At 49.9% G+C, this 19508-nt stretch overlaps 1 protein-coding gene and 1 pseudogene across 1 annotated transcript in view; both read right to left on the minus strand.

The window, feature by feature from the left end:
• LOC123361481 (U6 snRNA-associated Sm-like protein LSm2) overlaps positions 1-6533 on the minus strand; it is a 175066-nt gene extending 168533 nt beyond the window's left edge. Inside the window, exon 1 of the mRNA XM_045001442.1 lies at positions 6499-6533. Within this exon, the coding sequence (XP_044857377.1) occupies positions 6499-6533 (35 nt within the window). The remainder of the gene's footprint in view (positions 1-6498) is intronic.
• A 227-nt stretch (positions 6534-6760) lies between these two features.
• Positions 6761-19369, minus strand: LOC123361482 (annotated as a pseudogene).
• Positions 19370-19508: the final 139 nt, after the last annotated feature.

Raw genomic sequence — 19508 nt, forward strand, 5'->3', positions numbered from 1 at the left:
TAGAAAAACAGAGCATAGTAAAATTTTAAGCATGGAAAAATTACAGTGTAGACAGGGGGCTACAGGTTTGTTCTGTGCTGATGTGTGCTAAAATTTCCATATGAAAATCTGTGTGTTTTTAAAAGTGACATCCCATGTGAAAAAAAGATACTTCAGTACAGAAAGCAGATCCCTCTGTTTCTTCTGTGTGGAGTATTACCAAGCCCACGCAATAATTCATAGAGCTGAAATAAGTGATGTACTGCAGTAATGCCTATTTGTCCACAAGAGGGTAGCAAGATTGCATAGTTAGCTACAAAAGCGGTCCATTTCCTAAGCCTGGTCTACACTAGGCGTTTAAATCGGTTTTACGCTCCTAAAACCGATTTAACGCCACAACCGTCCACACTAGGAGGCACCTTATATCGATTTTAATGGCTCTTTAAACCGGTTTCTGTACTCCTCCCTAACGAGAGGAGTAACGCTAGTATCGGTATTAACATATCGGATTAGGGTTAGTGTGGACGCTGATCGACGGCATTGGCCTCCGGGAGCTATCCCACAGTGCACCAGTGACCGCTCTGGACATCATTCTGAACTCGGATGCACTGGCCAGGTAGACAGGAAAAGCCCCGCGAACTTTTGAAATTCATTTCCTGCTTCCCCAGCGTGGAGATCTCATCTCATCAGCACAGGTGACCACGCACAGCTCATCAGCGTTAACAATGCAGTCTGCTGAGAATCGTAAAAGAGCCCCAGCATGGACTACACGGGAGGTACTGGATCTGATCGCTATCTGGGGAGAGGATTCAGTACTAACAGAACTGCGTTCCAAAAGACGAAATGAAAAAGTATTTGAAAGAATTTCTAAGGCTATGATGGATAAAGGCCACAGCCGGGACTCAGTGCAGTGCAGAGTGAAAGTTAAGGAGCTCAGACAAGGCTACCAGAAAACCAAAGAAGCAAACGGAAGGTCAGGGGCAGGTCGAAAAACATGCCGCTTCTATGCTGAGCTGCATGCAATTTTAGGGGGCTGCGCCACAAGTACCCCACCCCTGTTCGTGGATTCCGAGGTGGGGGTTGTAATCTCTGCCATGGCTGAGGATTATGCAGACGGGGAAGAGGAAGATGAAGAAGAGGAGGAAGACCTAGCAGAGAGCACACAGCACTCCGTGAGCCCCAGCAGCCAGGAGCTTTTTATCACCCTGACGGAATTACCGTCCTCCCAGCCCTCACAAGCCACTATCCCAGACAAAGACGCCATGGAAGGGACCTCTGGTGAGTGTACCTTTGCAAATATCAAACTTTTTTTTTTAAGCAAGCCTTTTTTAATGATTGATTTGCCCTGAGGTCTTGGGATGCATTCGCAGACAGTATAGTTACTTAGAAAAGTTTGTTAACATGTCCAGGGATTGAGAGGAAATCCTCCAGGGACATCTCGATGAAGCGCTCCTGTAGGTACTCCAGAAGCCTTTGCAGAAGGTTTCTGGGCAAGGCATCCTTGTTCCGCCCACCATGGTAGGACACTTTACCATGCCATGCATGTAGCAAGTAATCAGGGATCATTGCGTGGCAAAGCATAGCAGCGTATGGTCCCGGTGACTGCTGGCATTCAAGAAGCATCTGCTCTTTATCTTGTTCTGTTATCCTCAGCATAGTGATATCGTTCAGGATAACCTGGTTAAAAATCAGGAATTTAAGTAAGTAAGGCGGGTGGCCATTTTTCTACTGGGTTCGTGGAATGCAGCAGCTTAAAAAAAACGAAGCGGGGGGAGGGGAGGAGTGAAATGCCGATGATCTTTTCTGTTTGGTCACCGGCGAGGCGATCTTCCCCAAGCTACCGGACAAGCAGTGGGTGGGGGCGGGGCGGAAGGTTGTTGATTAGCAGGGAGCTAGCGTGGTATTAGCCATGCGTTGGGGGGGAGGGGTAAATCACTGAGACAGTGGCTTACCATGGCCGCATGCAAGCTGAATTCTGATGCCTGGACCTGATGTGTCTGTGAGATCTGTAACCCCAGAGCTGCAAGCAGTCACTATTAAGATGAAAAATGCGACCTTGTAGGGAAATCACATGTGCTAGGTGAATAGTGATGTTCACTGTGAAACAGTATAACCATTGTTCTGTAAAATGTATCTTTCTAAATATTTATCTCCCTCATGCAGCTGCAAATTTTTCAACCATCCCTCCTCCATCCCAAAGGCTAGCACAGATAAGGCGGAGGAAAAAGAAGACGCGAGATGAGATGTTCTCGGATATTATGGAAGTTACACGCAATGAAAGAGCTCATCTGAATGAGTGGAAGGACGTGGTTTCAAATTACAGGAAAGAGGCCAGTGAACGTGAGGACAGGAGGGACAACCGAGATGAGAGGTGGCGGCAGGAAGACCGGCAGGAAAATCAGCGGTTGCGGCAGGAAGATCAGCGGTGGCGGGATGCAACTCTGGGACTGCTGCGTGATCAAACTGACATGCTCCGGCGTCTTGTGGAGCTTCAGGAACGGCAGCAGGATTATAGAGTGCCGCTGCAGCCCCTGTATAACCACCCTCAACCCTCACCATGTTCCACATCCTCCTCACCCAGACGTGTAAGAACGCGTGGGGGGAGGCTCCGTGCACCCGCCCACTCCACCCCCGTGGACAGCCCAACCAGAAGGGTGCCGTTACTCTGAATTTTTTTTTTAATGGCCTTCTCCATCCCTCCTTTCCTCCTCCCAAAGCACACCCTTACTTCTCTCCCTCTTTTTATAATGAATCAATAAAGAATTCATGCTTTTTAAATGAGAGTGACTTTATTTGCATAAGTAAGCTGTACTCGAAGGGGGAGGGGGAGTTGCTTACAGGGACTGAGTCAATCAAGGGGGTTGGGTGTTCATCAACAAACACAGCAGTCACACTGTACCCTGGCCATTGATGAAGCTCGTTTTCAAAGCTTCTCTGATGCGCACCGCTTCCTGGTGTGCTCTTCTAATCTCCCTGGTGTCTGGCTGCACGTAATCAGCGGCCAGGTGATTTGCCTCAGCCTCCCACCCCGCCATAAAGGTCTCCCCCTTACTCTCACAGAGATTGTGGAGAATACAGCAAGCAGCAATAACATAGGGGACATTGGTTTGGCTGAGGTCTGAGCGAGTCAGTAATGTGCGCCAGCGCGCCTTTAAACGGCCAAATGCACATTCCACCACCATTCTGCACTTGCTCAGCCTGTAATTGAACAGATCCTGACCACTGTCCAGGCTGCCTGTGTATGGCTTCATGAGCCATGGCATCAAGGGGTAGGCTGGGTCCCCCAGGATAACGACAGGCATTTCAACATCCCCAACTGTTATTTTCTGGTCTGGGAAGTAATTCCCTTGCTGCAGCCGTTTAAACAGAGTAGTGCTTCTGAATACGCGAGCGTCATGAACCCTGCCTGGCCATCCCACGTGGATGTTTGTGAAACGTCCCTTGTGATCCACCAGTGCTTGCAGCACCATTGAAAAGTACCCCTTCCGGTTTACGTACTGGGTGCCCTGGCGCTGCGGTGCCAAGATAGGGATATGGGTTCCATCTATCGCCCCCCCACAGTTAGGGAATCCCATTGCAGCAAAGCCATCCACTATGGCCTGCACGTTTCCCAGAGTCACAACCTTTCGTAGCAGCAGCTTAGTGATTGCTTTGGCTACTTGCATCACAGCAGCCCCCACAGTAGATTTTCCAACTCCAAATTGATTCCCGACTGACCGGTAGCTGTCTGGCGTTGCAAGCTTCCACAGGGCTATCGCCACTCGCTTCTCTACTGTGAGGGCTGCTCTCATCTTGGTATTATGGCGTTTCAGGGCAGGGGCAAGCAAGTCACAAAGTTCCATGAAAGTGCCCTTACGCATGCGAAAGTTTCGCAGCCACTGGGAATCGTCCCACACCTGCAACACAATGCGGTCCCACCAGTCAGTGCTTGTTTCCCGGGCCCAAAATCGGCGTTCAATGGATAGAATCTGCCCCATTACCATCAGGATCTCCAAAGCGCAGGGGCCCGCGGTTTGAGAGAATTCTGTGTCTACGTCCTCATCACTGTCATCGCCGCGCTGCCGTATCCGCCTCTTACTCGCCACGGTTCGAAGGTCCTGGTTCAGCATATACTGCACGAGAGTGCGCGAGGTGTTTAAAACATCCACGATTGCGGTATGGAGCTGAGCAGGGTCCATGCTTGCTGTGCTATGGCGTCTGCACAGTTCTCCAAGCAAAAAAGGCGCGAAACGGTTGTCTGCTGCTTTCAGGGAGGGAGGGAGGGAGGGGTGAGGCTGTACCCAGAACCACCCGCGACAATGATTTTTGCCCCATCAGGCACTGGGATCTCAACCCGGAAATGCCAAGGGGCGGGGGAGGCTGCGGGAACTATGGGATAGCTACGGGATAGCTACCCACAGTGCAACGCTCCAGAAATCGACGCTAGCCTCGGACCATGGACGCACAACACCGATTTAATGTGTTTAGTGTGGCCGCGCGCACTCGATTTTATAAAATCTGTTTTACAAAACCGGTTTATGCAAATTCGGAATAGTCCCGTAGTGTAGACGTACCCCTAGACACTACTGTGCTAATAAACGATGGTCACATAAATACCACCCTATACCGGAAACCCACTGACCGCTATACTTACTTACATGCCTCCAGCTTCCATCTCGGACACACCACACGATCCATTGTCTACAGCCAAGCTCTAAGATACAACCGTATTTGCTCCAATCCCTCGGACAGAGATAAACACCTACAAGATCTCTATCAAGCATTCTTAAACCTACAATACCCACCTGCTGAAGTGAAAAAACAGATTGACAGAGCCAGAAGAGTACCCAGAAGCCACCTACTACAGGACAGGCCTAAAAAAGAAAATAACAGAACACCACTAGCCATCACCTACAGCCCCCAACTAAAACCTCTCCAGCGCATCATCAAAGATTTACAACCTATCCTTAAAGATGATCCCTCACTCTCACAGATCTTGGGAGACAGGCCAGTCCTCGCTTATAGACAGCCTCCCAACCTGAAGCAAATACTCACCAGCAACCGCACACCATACAACATAAACACTAACCCAGGAACCTATCCTTGCAATAAAGCCCGATGCCAGCTCTGTCCACATATCCATTCAAGTGACACCATCACAGGACCTAATCACATCAGACACACCATCAGGGGCTCGTACACCTGCACATCTACCAACGTGATATATGCCATCATGTGCCAGCAATGCCCCTCTGCCATGTACATTGGCCAAACCGGACAGTCTCTACGCAAAAGAATAAATGGACACAAATCTGACATCAGGAATCATAACATTCAAAAACCAGTGGGAGAACACTTCAACCTTTCTAACCACTCAGTGACAGACTTGAAGGTGGCAATTTTGCAACAAAAAAACTTCAAAAACAGATTCCAAAGAGAGACTGCTGAACTTGAATTAATATGCAAACTAGATACTATTAACTGTGGTCTAAACAAAGACTGGGAATGGTTGGGTCATTACACCAATTGAATCTATTTCCCTATGTTAAGTTCTCCTCACACCTTCTATGGGCCATCTTAATTATCACTTCAAAAAGTTTTTTTTCCTCCTGCTAACGATGGCTCATCTCAATTGATTAGACTCTGCCTGTTGGTATGCATACTTCCACCTTTTCATGTTCTCTGTATGTATAAATATCTCCTGTCTGTGTGTTCCATTCTATGCATCCGAAGAAGTGAGCTTTAGCTCACGAAAGCTCATGCTAAAATAAATTTGTTAGTCTTTAAGGTGCCACAAGTACTCCTGTTTTTTTTTTTTTAAAAATCACAGTCATTTGTAGTGGATCAAAGGTGTATTTAATGATCTAGGGCCAGATCATTAGCTGGTCTAAATCAACTTTCATTAACTCCACAGAAATATGTCAATGTATGCCCGCTGAGGATTTTGCCCTTCATATTCCAAACTCATGGGGCAGGTACATTTTCAAAGTTTGGTGTGTACGTATAATTTATGTATGCAGAAACTCAATAGAGTACTTAGAGAGAGAGAGAGGTTAGTTAGGCACCTAAATGGCAGTGTGTGTGTGTTTGTGGTATGTGCGCGCACATACATGTACGTGCAGTTAATCTGCATGCACACCTTGGGTATTTGCATATGTAAATTAGGCATTGCACACACTTAACTATCTGCAAAGCTTGTAATTAAGAACAATGCCAAGTTATTGCTATTTTAGTTTTAAAAGAATGCTTTGAAAGGGAAACCCTCAATGAAGATAAACATTTTGGAAGGGATATTAAATCTCACGCTTCAGATTTTCAGCCAATCACAAACTAGCATAGACTAGCTTGAGACCTGGATAGGGAGCAGAGTATCCCACATCTGCCTCCTGCAGAGTTCTGACACCTTCCTCTGAAGCCTCTGGCCACTGTCGGGGTATATCTTCACTGCAGGGTTAAGCCAGGTGATCCACACCCAGGTGAGCCTAGCCCAGGTATGAGTGTCCGCACTGCAAAGCTCTGCTCACATTACTGTGTCCTCACTGTTTCTGCACTTGCCCATGTGTATCCAGGGGCATATCGCATGGTTCTTTGTACTGATCTGCTCTACAATTTTTCCCCAATCAATTGTGTCACGTGTGGGAGAACTTGTCTGTCCTTTGAGAGGAGTCATGGGAAGAGGACTGGAGGACTGTCAGCACTTGAGTGATTTTGGTTGTATCCTCACTGCAAAAGTGAGGTGGGCTCCATCTGAGTTAAAACAGAGCCTGGGTTCTAACCTGTGTACCCAGCCAGGTAAACTGGCTCAGGCTTCAAGCACCTCCAAACCCAGCTCCGTCTTCAACAGCTCCAAACCCAGGTGAGTGGTTTTCCTGTGTGATGGTGGGACTGGGGATGGGAGCAGGAGGGGGGATGGGGTTGGGCTAAACTCTGGGTTAGAGCCTGGGTTAACTGTGCAATAAAGACATACCCGTAGAGAGAGGATAGTGGACTAGTACAGTAGATAGAGATACTACAGAATGTACATCTGCACATCCATACTCTCACCCTCTCCTGTAGAACAACCTGAAATGTGAGCCATCATCTTCCTCACCACCATCAACTTCCCCATCATCACCAGTGGCCATCATTCTGGCACCTCCCAAGGAATACATCTCCTTCTCCTACTGCCTCTGTGCTGAGATGCCATTTTTATATGTTACACTGACACAATTATGTTTGATGCATATTCAGTAGGGCATTTTCCCCCTTTTCCTTATTTGTATTTCCTCACCTTACTAATGTTGGAGTGTCTTTGTTCTAGGTTAGTATATCAATAATTTCAATTTATTATCATATACATCAATTTGTTACCCTGGCCCTTTTGTGATTAGGTATCACATTTTTTTTATTTCTGTCCTAACCAGTTATTTCATTTCTTTCCAAGTTCCAAGTTGTGGTAGACCAGTTAAGTTTAAAAGGATATGAACTTAGGCAGCCTCCTATGCCAACCTACTTCAGTGCATCCTCTATGTTATGGGTTGCAGCCATACATGGACCTTATGCTTTGGATCATCACCATCTATCTAGGTGAAAGGTCCCAAACATATGTATGCTAACTTTGCCTTAGCTCAACATACAGGATGTGACCGGTAGGTCTCTTGCATGACAGCCAAAATATACTCTAATATAAACCTATAAACCTATTATAACAAAACAAATAATCAAACCCATAAGAAAATAAGCTTATAAGAAAAAAATATATAGGCAAGCAAGCAGGCGAGCCTTAGATGTATCTCATGTACCTGTTATGTACGTCAGTTCATTGCCAGGATACTTCTGTGGTTGAATCACGTACCTGTGGTGAGAACTTTCCCTGAAACTCTATTTTCAGCTCCCCAAATACTTGGAATTTTCCACGGGGCTGTTTATCTGTGCAAAGTTTATCTGTTGAAAGTTCATAGGCCTCAAGCCTTATGCTAACTTGCTGAAGCTAATGTCTTACAGGATACAGGCCTGTAAGTTTCTTTCATTACTGCTGAATATAATGCAAAGCAGTGAATATAATAAAGGCAAGCTAGCCCACTGGGCTACAGTTCAAAAGATTCATCTGTCAGGCACACAATGAACCCCAGAAACACAGATCCCGATGACATGGCTTTACCTGTTAAACATGCAGTCCTTGTTGAATAGTCAAATGGGAACAAGTTTCTATTGATCATTGTCCAGAGTCCTCTGTGAGCAAACACATCATAAACATAAATCCCATGCTAACTATCAGATTGTGTTTAAGCAAATGGGGGATGCAGGATGGTTATGACTGAAGTGAAAAGAATCACACTACTGGCTTATGTTTTCCCACAGTCAACAATGCATGGGAAACTTGTTTCATGACACCGGCTGGTTAATATGTCATGAACATAACTCAGCTGTGCCCTGTTACCTCACCTACATCAACTCCCATGAAAGCACTGCTGTTGAAAATACTGTGTTGCTCTTCTGGCAGGTTTTTTTTGACAGGTTCAGGTGATAAACAACATTCTTCCATCCTACGTGCAGGACTCTGCACTTGTCCTTGTTGAACCTCATCATATTTCTTTTGGCCCAATCCTCTAATTTGTCTAGGTCCCTCTGTATCCTATCCCTACCCTCCAGCGTATCAACCACTCCTCCCAGTTTAGTGTCATCTGCAGACTTGCTGAGGGTGCAGTCCACACCATCCTCCAGATCGTTAATGAAGATATTGAACAAAACCGGCCCCAGCACCGACCCTTGGAGCACTCCACTCGATACCGGCTGCCAACTAGACATGGAACCATTGATCACTACCCGTTGAGCCCGACCATCTAGCCAGTTTTCTATCCACCTTACCGTCCATTCATCCAGCCCAGACTTCTTTAACTTGCTGGCAAGAATACTGTGGGAGACTGTATCAAAAGCTTTGCTAAAGTCCAGAAATAGCACATCCACTGCTTTCCCCTCATCCACAGAGCCAGTTATCTCATCATAGAAGGCAATTAGATTAGTCAGGCATGACTTGCCCTTGGTGAATCCATGCTGACTGTTCCTGATCACTTTCCCCTCCTTCAAGTGGTTCAGGATTGATTCCTTGAGGACCTGTTCCATGATTTTTCCAGGGACTGAGGTGAGACTGACTGGCCTGTAGTTCCCTGGATCTTCCTTCTTCCCTTCTTTAAAGATGGGCACTACATTAGCCTTTTTCCAGTCATCTGGGACCTCCCCCGATCGCCTTGATTTTTCAAAGATAATGGCCAATGGCTCTGCAATCTCGTCGGCCAACTCCTTTAGCACCCTCGGATGCAGTGCATCCGGCCCCATGGACTTGTGCTCGTCCAGCTTTTCTAAATAGTCCCGAACTACTTCTTTCCCCACAGAGAGCTGGTCACCTCCTCCCCATACCGTGCTGCAGAGTGCAGCTGTCTGGGAGCTGACCTTGTCTGTGAAGACAGAGGCAAAAAAAGCATTGAGTACACTAGCTTTCTCCACATCCTCTGTCACTAGGTTCCCTCCCTCATTTAGCAGTGGGGAGACGGTGAGTCGACAGCTGCCATCCCCCCATCGACTCCGCCTGAGCCTCTCATGGCGCTGGAGTACAGGAGTCGACGGGAGAGCGCTCAGGGGTCGATTTATCACATCTAGACTACACACAATAAATTGACCCCCCCCCAGCTCGATCTCACAGCATCGATTCCGGCCGGAGCGTAGACCTGCCCTAGATATGGTTTCTTAGTTACTTCCCCCACCCTAGTACGTAGGTGAACCAGGTCCCATCTTTGGATGGAGACTCCAAAAATACACAAGGGAGCAAATTAGCAGGGCAAGTCCATGAGCAGCCCATCCTCCCCCGTCATTCATACGCAGGCTAATAGCAAAAATCAACTTTCCCTTCCCCAGTGAGATGATGAAACCGGAGAGCTACTCGGTTCAAGCTCTTTTGTCATTTCCACTTTCTGTCAGACTGCTTCATCAGCCAGCAGCAGTAGCCACATTAAAGACCCCAGCGAGTGGCAGGAGAGTCAAGTGCTGAAGTGAACGACAACAGTGAGCTCTGAAGCAGCTGTCTAAGGCAGGGAAGACAGCGGGGTCCCCAGCATTTCCCCGGGATTCAATAGCATGGAACATCTCATTGAGTTTAAGACATGAAGGGACCACTAGATCACAGACTATGCCTTGCATGTCTCATTGGTTGCATGAAGTGATGGTAAATGCACCTCTGTGTCGTCATATTATCGCTCTGTCAGTGTGGCATTCAGGCTAAGCAGCGGTTCGCCCAACTCTAACACTACCAAGGAGTGTGCTCACCTGGAGAGACGCTCTGCGGAAAGCAGACCCGGCCCTTAATAATCTCCTCATCATGTTCAAAGGGGAGATTCCTGCAGACCATGTCATAGAGCAGGACCCCCAGAGACCAGACTGTGGCTGACCTGGCATGATATTGGTGATTGAGGATCCATTCTGGGGGGCTGTACACTCTGGTCCCTGTAGAGGAGATCAGAGGAGCACGGTTAGCAGAAATAGTTCATCTCTTACCCTAAGCAGAGCAACCAGATATTAATGATTTGTTCAGGTGTTATCAGGGTGACCAAGAGACCAAGTCTGGTACTTCAGCCCCAAACTTAGGTTGCAATATCTTAATATTATTTAACTCTCAGCCCAGTTTGATTGGGATTTAAACCCCAGCAGCTGTGCTAGGGCATAGACTACAAATGAAGCAGAACCAAATGGAGTGCAACCAACCATGTTTCCCAGCTGCAATACAAGCCACAATACGTAACAGCTTTCTTAAGGCCACCGTTATCCTGACTTCATCTCTGTCAATGTAACCATTTCTCAGTGAGGTAAAGAGAGAGGCAGCTTGCAGATGCTTCAGTCCATGGTGACCCAGTGCAGCCAGAGCATTTGGGGAGGTGCTGAGGCCTTGTCTACTGCACAAGGACCCCAGACAACCTTACAGTCCTTTCTACATAAAAGGGTTTCCTTGCTTAACCCAAAGAAGAGTTTATTCCTTTTCTGGCACTGACTACTGTTGAGTCAGGCAGGGATAAAGCCTGCCTTCTCCAGAGCTGGGGAGAAAGATTTGTTGTACAACGTCAAGGGAGTGGTTTTAGTTTGTACCGTTGTGCATGTGATAATTATGCTTGGAACCCTGTTTTGGCCTCTGCAGAGGCTTACGCCCTTTGCCTTTGTTGTATCTGATCTCTTCCCTTCTGGCAGGAAGAGGAGACTGAGGTCAGAGCTCCTAGTCTGGTTTCTGGCCACTTGACTGTTGTTTACAAACTTTGGGTTGTAAAAAGAAACCTGATGTCCCACCAGGGGGCACCACTAGCTTGGGAAATTCTGCAGGAGATGGGTGGTTGGGAGGGGCAAACCCATCCCTTGTCATGAGCCGTTACATTAAAAACAAAAAATGCAGCACCCATCCAGCAGGGCAGAAGAAAAACAAACCCTCAACAACAAACTGATCTGGTTTTTTGAAAGTCAAGGGCCCTATCCTGAATCTGCCTTTCTAGTGGGTCAGAAAGAATGCCTGCTGCTCTGTTTATCTGTCCCCCACGCAGATCCCTGAACCAAGGTCAAACAGTCCTCCCTGGGTCTGGAGCTCCCCCCTCCCCAAAGATCTGACTCAGGTGCCTTTGAGGAGCAGAGGAAAGGGAGCCAGCTGTAAGCAGATCTCCCACCGATCCTATTTCACAACATTCATCTCGTGACAAAATGCAACTTTCCAATGAAACAAATAATTTAGCGAGATGGCGGAGACAGCAGCTTCTCCTCTTGATCCCCTCCCCACATTGATGTCCATCCATCCCCACAGAAAGAAACTGCACAAGAGCCCTCTTCTTTATCCTTGAGGGGGGAGGGGGAGGACTTCCCCTCCCCTGCATTCTAGCTGGTAGATTAGGTTAGGATCCAGCACCTGAGCAGCCATGACTGCAGAGAGGTTTCACTCAATCTTTCTCCATCTAGGAGGTGAGGCAGATCCTGTTTGCACCACCCCTGGAGGGTGGAATACCAGCCAGACCCCTGCTGAAATGCTACAGATGTCGTGGACCTAGAGAAAACCAAATAACTGGAACCAGAGCCCAACTTTCTCCTCTTATTGCTCACAGGGACTCCAGAGATTGATGCTTGTGAGTTCACACCCGGTTTCTGCCATGTGCCCCGCCCCCAGCCCCTGCATGACATGGGCAGCTACCACCGGTTAACACCCAACCAAAGGGCAAACACATTTGTGAAATGCTTTTTGGATACAAGGCAGGGAGGAAAACCCCAAAGGTATCAAAGCTGCACATCACACAACAGTATATTTAGCAAATGAGAATGCCAGGGGGAGGAGGGAACAAACCATTCCCTGGCTGGGAAGTTACTGCACATTTACAGGCAGGGAACAACTCATTTCAAAGAGGAATTTCCCTGGATTCCCTCCCTACGCAGATAAAATAGAAGGGGATGGAAACAGACACTCACCATCAAAATCAGTGTACACTGTGTCCTTGAGTAATGCCCCAGACCCAAAATCTATGGAGTTTCAGTTCCCTGCTGTTCAGATCAACCAGGATGTTCTCGTCCTTGATATCCCGGTGCAATACCCCACAGCTATGACAGTGCTGAACCGCCTCCACAACCTGGTGGAAAAAGCTGCGGGCCTGCTCCCTCGGGGAGAGCACCCCGCTCCGTGATGAAGTCAAACAGGTCCTGCACAGGATCCGGTCGCTCCAAAACCAAGACGAAGCTGTCCGGTCTCTCAAACCAGTCCAAGAGCTGAATGACCCCCGGAAGCCTGAGCCCACTCTCTTCAGGAGCAGGATCTCCATAGGCACTCTGCTCCCGCAAGGCTTCACAGAGAGAGAAAGGAGAGCTCCATCAGAGGCAGGCAAACCCACCCACCAAGTCAAGAGCTACTGTGACGAGGTGGGACTGGTTTTAATGTTCCCTCTGAATACTGGGGGGGGCCCTCAGCTCTGGTCGACCCTCTGTGGCCTGGCAACTAATGGCCAGGCCCTTCCTCCCTGCAGACTACGGGTGCCATCGAGCACCCCCGACCTAAAGGGGGGCAGGAAACTGGAAGGGCCTGGCTGGTGCAACTCTTCCCCCATGAAGAGGGGGATGCTGGGGCATCCCTGGGAACTTCCCCAGGTCACTGGCTGAAGTGACCCCGCTCAGTTCGTTCTCGAAGGGGGGAGAGGTGTGATGAAGTGGGACTGGTTTTAATGTTCCCTCTGAATACTGCGGGGGGGAGGGGGGGGCTCAGCTCTGCCTGACCCTCTGTTGCCTGGCAACTAATGGCCAGGCCCTTCCCCCCTGCAAGGGGATGCTAAAGGTGTTGGAGCCAAAGAGATCAGGTGACCTCCTGGCCCGGGAAAGAGACTCAGCCCAGAGAGGAGGGGCTGGAGGGGGTTTGGGAGTTTTTGGAAGCTGGCTGGGGAATGGAGGGGAGCCCCGAGGAGGCTCGGGCCTCCCGGTGGGGCGGTGGCCTCCCTGGGGCCCCAGATGGACCTAACTAAGGGGGGGTCTTGTGGTCTGTACCGGCAAGACCTGGTTTGGACCGTGTTCTTGTCATCTAAATAAACCTCTGTGTTACTGGCTGGCTGAGAATCACGTCTGACTGCAAAGTGTGGGGGCAGGACCCTCTGGCTTCCCCAGGACCCCGCCGGGGTGGACTCGCTGTGGGAAGCACACGGAGGGGCCTGCTGAATGCTCCACGGGAGAGGAGGCTCCCCAAAGTCCTGACTGGCTTTGTGGGGAGCAGTTCCAGAGCAGCGCCCGGGGACTCAGTGACACCTACGACACCTTCACTACAGAGCCAAGACCATGCAATGCAGAGCCACAGCACATATCCCTGCCCAAGACACTTACCAGCTCTCCCCAGTTAGAAACCCGGTCCCGGTCCACGTGCTTGATGGCTACCTAGGACACAACCAGAGCCGCCCAGACAATCAGAATCGGGTCAGGCAACCCCAGAAAGAGGGGAGGCAAACAAGGGACCAGTGAAGGGGAGGCAAGATGGTGGCTATGCCAGGGCAAAGCAAAGGAGATGTAATGGGGTAAGGGACGGGTCTCTCACCAAAGGTGGAGCTCTATAGAGCAGGCTGCAGGGGTGGAATGGGGGGGTCCCTGTCCAGGTTCTACTCACCGGGGCGCTGTCCGACAGGCGGGTGCCCAAGTAGACAGAACCAAAGCCACCACTTCCCAGCAGCGGGCCCACCTGGTACAGCTTCTCCAGCGGCTCCTTGTCCTTCCCTGCAGGCAGAGAGGCACAGACACCAGGATCAGACCCAGCTGTGTCCTCAAAAGACCGGGCCAACCCTCCAAACCGGACCAGAGCCACATCCCTCCTCAGAACGACTCCTAACCCCCCCAAACTGGACCAGACCCACATCCCTCCCCAAGCCAAACTGGAGCAGACCCACATCCCTCCTCAGAACGACCCCCCACCCGCCAAAACCGGACCAGACCCACATCCCTCCCCAAGCCAAACTGGAGCAAACCCCCATCCCTCCTCAGAATGACCCCCCACACCCCAAAACCAGACCAGACCCACATGTCCAATTGGTCAAGCCCTTGGGCAGTTGATTGGCCCACTGGCCCTACTTAAGCCAGCAGCAAGCACAGAAAAGTATCCAAAACAACTGAGCTCCACCCTGCTCTGGACTGTGCACCTTATGCTTCTTGATTTCCTGGCATCCTTACCCAGCTTGAATCCTGGCATCTGACTTGTGGTTCTGGACCTCCAGTTTGTTTCCTGGCTCTGGCCTCCTGGTATCCTGATCTGGGCTTAACTCTGGTTCCAATTTCTTGTTTGTCTTCTGATCTCCAGGTATCCTGACTCAGCTGACTCCTAACTGCTGTTGCATGACTGCAGACTCTGGCTGCAACTACTAAAATCTAACTACCCATGACCTGGCCTTGACAAGGGGAGTTCTTTGCATCCCAGCACAAAAGGAGGGGAAAGAGATCTTCACACAATTTAATTAAGCATCAACTGTACCACTTAAAGCAGCAATTAAATTTTATTAACTGCTGTCTCAGTCTTAACTATAACATCTCTGCTGTAACATTAGTTGTGTTTTCTGGGTGTTTATACAAATGCTATGTATTTTTTTTAAATTACCTACTAGCTAATTAGGTAGCTGAATGACCACTCCCCCCCCAAAGCCTGAGCTTCTAATTGACACAAATTCCTCAACATCTCTTTTAACCCCTGTAGCAGGGGGCTGGTGCAAAAGCACCTAATTAGCCCCTGCTCAGCCAGCCCCAATCAGGAGAAATAGATTGGGGCTGGGGAGAAGTCTGGTGCCTGGCCTCTGGAACTGGCTGCACCTGTGGGCCTGCTCGTTGATGAGCTATAAAGGCAGGCTGGCTGGCAGCCAGTGTAAGGGGGGAATGGCCAGGGAAGGGACAGTCTCCAGGCTGAAGGGAGACTCCCTGTAAAGTTTGTAAATAGTATTGCTGGTGGTGGGAACTGTCTGTAAATAAAAGCCACGGGTGCTGCAGTAAGAAAAGCCTCATAGTGCTTTATTGGTAGAGAGAAAGAGCTCAGCAGGGAGGCAGCCCAGGAAAGGACCCGGTTACAACCCCCCAACTCATTCAAATAGTAAAGTAACTCAGAACTTCAACTCTGGACTGTGATCTTGACACCAATGTCCAATCATGTAAGCAGGTGCAGGCCTGGTCAGTACTTGGATAGGAGACCGCCAAGGAAAATTCAAGTGCTACAAGAAGTAATGTTTATGGATTTCTTTGGCAGAACTCTTATCATAGAATCTCAGGGTTGGAAGGGACCTCAGGAGGTCATCTAGTCCAACCCCCTGCTCAAAGCAGGACCAAAATCAACTAAATCATCCCAGCCAGGGCTTTGTCAAGCCTGACCTTAAAAACCTCTAAGGAAGGAGATTCCACTAACCCATTCCAGTTCTTCACCACCCTACTAGTGAAAAAGTTTTTCCTAATATCCAACCTAAACCTCCCCCTCTGCAACTTGAGACCATTACTCCTTGTTCTGTCATCTTCTACCACTGAGAACAGTCTAGATCCATCCTCTTTGGAACCCACTTTCAGGTAGTTGAAAGCAGCTATCAAATCCCCTCTCATTCTTCTCTTCTGCAGGCTAAACAATCCCAGTTCCCTCAGCCTCTCCTCATAAGTCATGTGCTCCAGCCCCCTAATCATTTTTGTTGCCCTCCGCTGGACTCTCTTCAATTTATCCACATCCTTCTTGTAGTGTGGGGCCCAAAACTGGACACAGTACTCCAAATGAGGCCTCACCAGTGCTGAGTAGAGGGGAATGATCACATCCCTTGATCTGCTAGAAATGCCCCTACTTATACAACCCAAAATGCCATTAGCCTTCTTGGCAACAAGGGCACACTGTTGACTCATATTCAGCTTTTCGTCCACCGTAACCCCTAGGTCCTTTTCTGCAGAACTGCTACCCAGCCATTCGGTCCCTAGTCTGTAGCAGTGCATGGGATTCTTCCGTCCTAAGTGCAGGACTCTGCACTTGTCCTTGTTGAACCTCATCATATTTCTTTTGGCCCAATCCTCTAATTTGTCTAGGTCCCTCTGTATCCTATCCCTACCCTCCAGCGTATCAACCAGTCCTCCCAGTTTAGTGTCATCTGCAAACTTGCTAAGGGTGCAGTCCACACCATCCTCCAGATCGTTAATGAAGATATTGAACAAAACCGGCCCCAGCACCGACCCTTGGGGCACTCCACTTGATACCGGCTGCCAACTAGACATGGAACCATTGATCACTACCCGTTGAGCCCGACCATCTAGCCAGTTTTCTATCCACCTTACCGTCCATTCATCCAGCCCAGACTTCTTTAACTTGCTGGCAAGAATACTGTGGGAGACTGTATCAAAAGCTTTGCTAAAATCCAGAAATAGTACATCCACTGCTTTCCCTTCATCCACAGAGCCAGTTATCTCGTCATAGAAGGCAATTAGGTTAGTCAGGCATGACTTCCCTTGGTGAATCCATGCTGACTGTTCCTGATCACTTTCCCCTCCTTTAAGTGGTTCAGGATTGATTCCTTGAGGACCTGTTCCATGATTTTTCCAGGGACTGAGGTGAGACTGACTGGCCTGTAGTTCCCTGGATCTTCCTTCTTCCCTTTTTTAAAGATGGGCACTACATTAGCTTTTTTCCAGTCATCCGGGACCTCCCCCGATCGCCATGATTTTTCAAAGATAATGGCCAATGGCTCTGCAATCTCATCGGCCAACTCCTTTAGCAACAATACTGAAATAAATGACTCAGTCAAGCCTCCCCTCTGGGATGCACCTGAAAAAAAATATTTTGGATAACATATAAAACTGCTTAGGAATAGGGGAGTTCACTCAAGTAGCCTCACTGAATTCCAGTTTAGATCACTATATTGCCCCTCCTAAAACTCCATGGATTTTCAGACGCATGAGGCATCCCTTAATTTCTAGCCTAGACTGTCACATATTGTTTGTAACTAAACAGAAGCCATATACAAAATGAAATATGGCAATGTTTTGCAGCATATAAAGGATTTTACAAATCTCTCTTCTTAAAGGTTTGGACTTTGCCATCTATCCTTTATAACATGCCGCAGTTTTGCAATTCAGAAATTCAGATCACTTTTCCTTTTTTAAGGATTAGCAAGAATTCTGTCTCACCTGCAAACTTGGCACAACAGGCTTCACCCACTTTTGGTCTGAAGGAGTGATTGTTCTGAGTGCTGCAATATTCTACCAGTTCAGTCATCAACCTACACAACTTCTCTTGATCTACTAAAAATAAGTGAACAGAATTTGTTAGTACTGCATGATGTTTCAAGCCTGATAAATATACATACCATAGGCAGGGCCGGCTCTAACATTTTTGCTGCCCCAAGCAAAAACAAAGAGGGCCGCCCCCCCGTGTTGCGTCGCCCAAGACCCCGCCCCCGAGCATCGCGTCGTCCAAGTCCCTGCCCCCGAGCATCCCCCAAGACCCCACCCCCGAACGTCGCCCCGCCCTAGTCCCCGCCCCCCAAGCATCACGCCGTGCCGCCCTAGTCCCCGCCCCCCGAGTGTCCCGTCACGCCGTCCTAGTCCCCGCCCCCCCGAGTGTCCCGTCGCGCCGCCCTAGTCCCCGCCCCCCCGAGCATCCCGTCGTGCCGCCCTGCCCTAGTCCCCGCCCCCCGAGCGTCGCGTCGCACCGCCCAAGTCCCCGCCCCTTGAGCGTCACGTCGTGCCGCCCAAGTCCCCGCCCCTGGAGCGCCGCGCCGCCCAAGTCCCCGCCCCTCCAGCACGGCGCCGCGCCTCCCATGCCCCGCCCCCCCAGTGCCGCCCGACCGAACCAAAAAAAACAAAACCAAACCCCGATCGCCGCTACGTCCCGAGGTGCCGCCCCAAGCACGTACTTGGTAGGCTGGTGTCTAGAGCCGGCCCTGTCTGCTGTGTCAGCTATCTGCAGAGCTGGGACAGCACACAGGGGGAGTACACGCACGCAGCCGATTGATATCAACATTGAATAGAGCAGAGCACCGCACTGGTAGCATCTGACAACACACATAACATAAAACTATGGTGTCAAGTATCAGAGGGGTAGCCGTGTTTGCTGCTTTTACAGAACCAGACTAAGAATCCTGTGGCACCTTATAGACTAACAGACGTTTTGCAGCATGAGCTTTCGTGGGTGAATACCCACTTTGTCGGATGCAAGTAGTGGAAATTTCCAGGGGCAGGTATATATAAGCAAGCAAGAAGCAAAACTATGGGTCATCCAATAAAATTAGCAGGCAGAAGGTTTAAAACAAACACAAGGATGTACTTCTTCACCCAATGCACGCTCAACCTGTGGAACTTGGTGCCAGAGGATGTTAAGAAGGCCCAATGTATAAATGGGTTCAAAAAAGTTCATTAATGGCTATTAGCCAAGACAGTCAGGGACGCAACCCCATGCTGTAGGTGTCCCTAAACTTTGACTGCCAGAAGCCGGGATTGGAAAACGTCAGTGGCCCCGCCCCCCGGGCTCGCTCCGGTACCTAGAGGCTGCAGCTCCGCAGCGGGGGCGGAGCCCGGGGCGGCCCCAGCGGGAGCAGGGCCCGGCCCGGGCACGGGGGGGGGGGCGGGATTAACGGGCCCCGGCACAGACCGCGCTGCTCCGCCCAGGCTCCCAGCTCACAATGGAGCAGCCACGCGGCGCTCATCCAGCAGCTGATCACGCTCCGCCCCGCCCCCCTGATCTGCGCATGCCCAGAGCCGGGAACCGCAACCCGAACTACATCTCCCAGCCTGCCCCGGGGCGCTCCCGCCCTCTCCAGCCCAGGTAAGGGAGGGGTCAGCATGTAAAACTGCGCATGCTCCCTGTGAGCCCTGCTGGGGGTAGGAGAATAAAGCTGCCGCTGCCGCCTCTGTGTGAACCGGTGAGTGAGAGACCCCCGGGGGGGGGCGGGCGGCCGGGAAAGTGACTCTGCCCCGGGGAACCTGGGAGAAGCCTCGGAGCTGCCTCGGCCCCCGGGGAGCTGCAGCAGGATCCGCCCCGGCACCGCTGGGATTGGGGGGGGGGGTGTCAGGCAGGGAGGGGAGAAGCCGGA

Source organism: Mauremys mutica, unplaced genomic scaffold (assembly GCF_020497125.1).
Source record: "Mauremys mutica isolate MM-2020 ecotype Southern unplaced genomic scaffold, ASM2049712v1 Super-Scaffold_2380, whole genome shotgun sequence".
Lineage (NCBI taxonomy): Eukaryota > Metazoa > Chordata > Testudines > Geoemydidae > Mauremys > Mauremys mutica.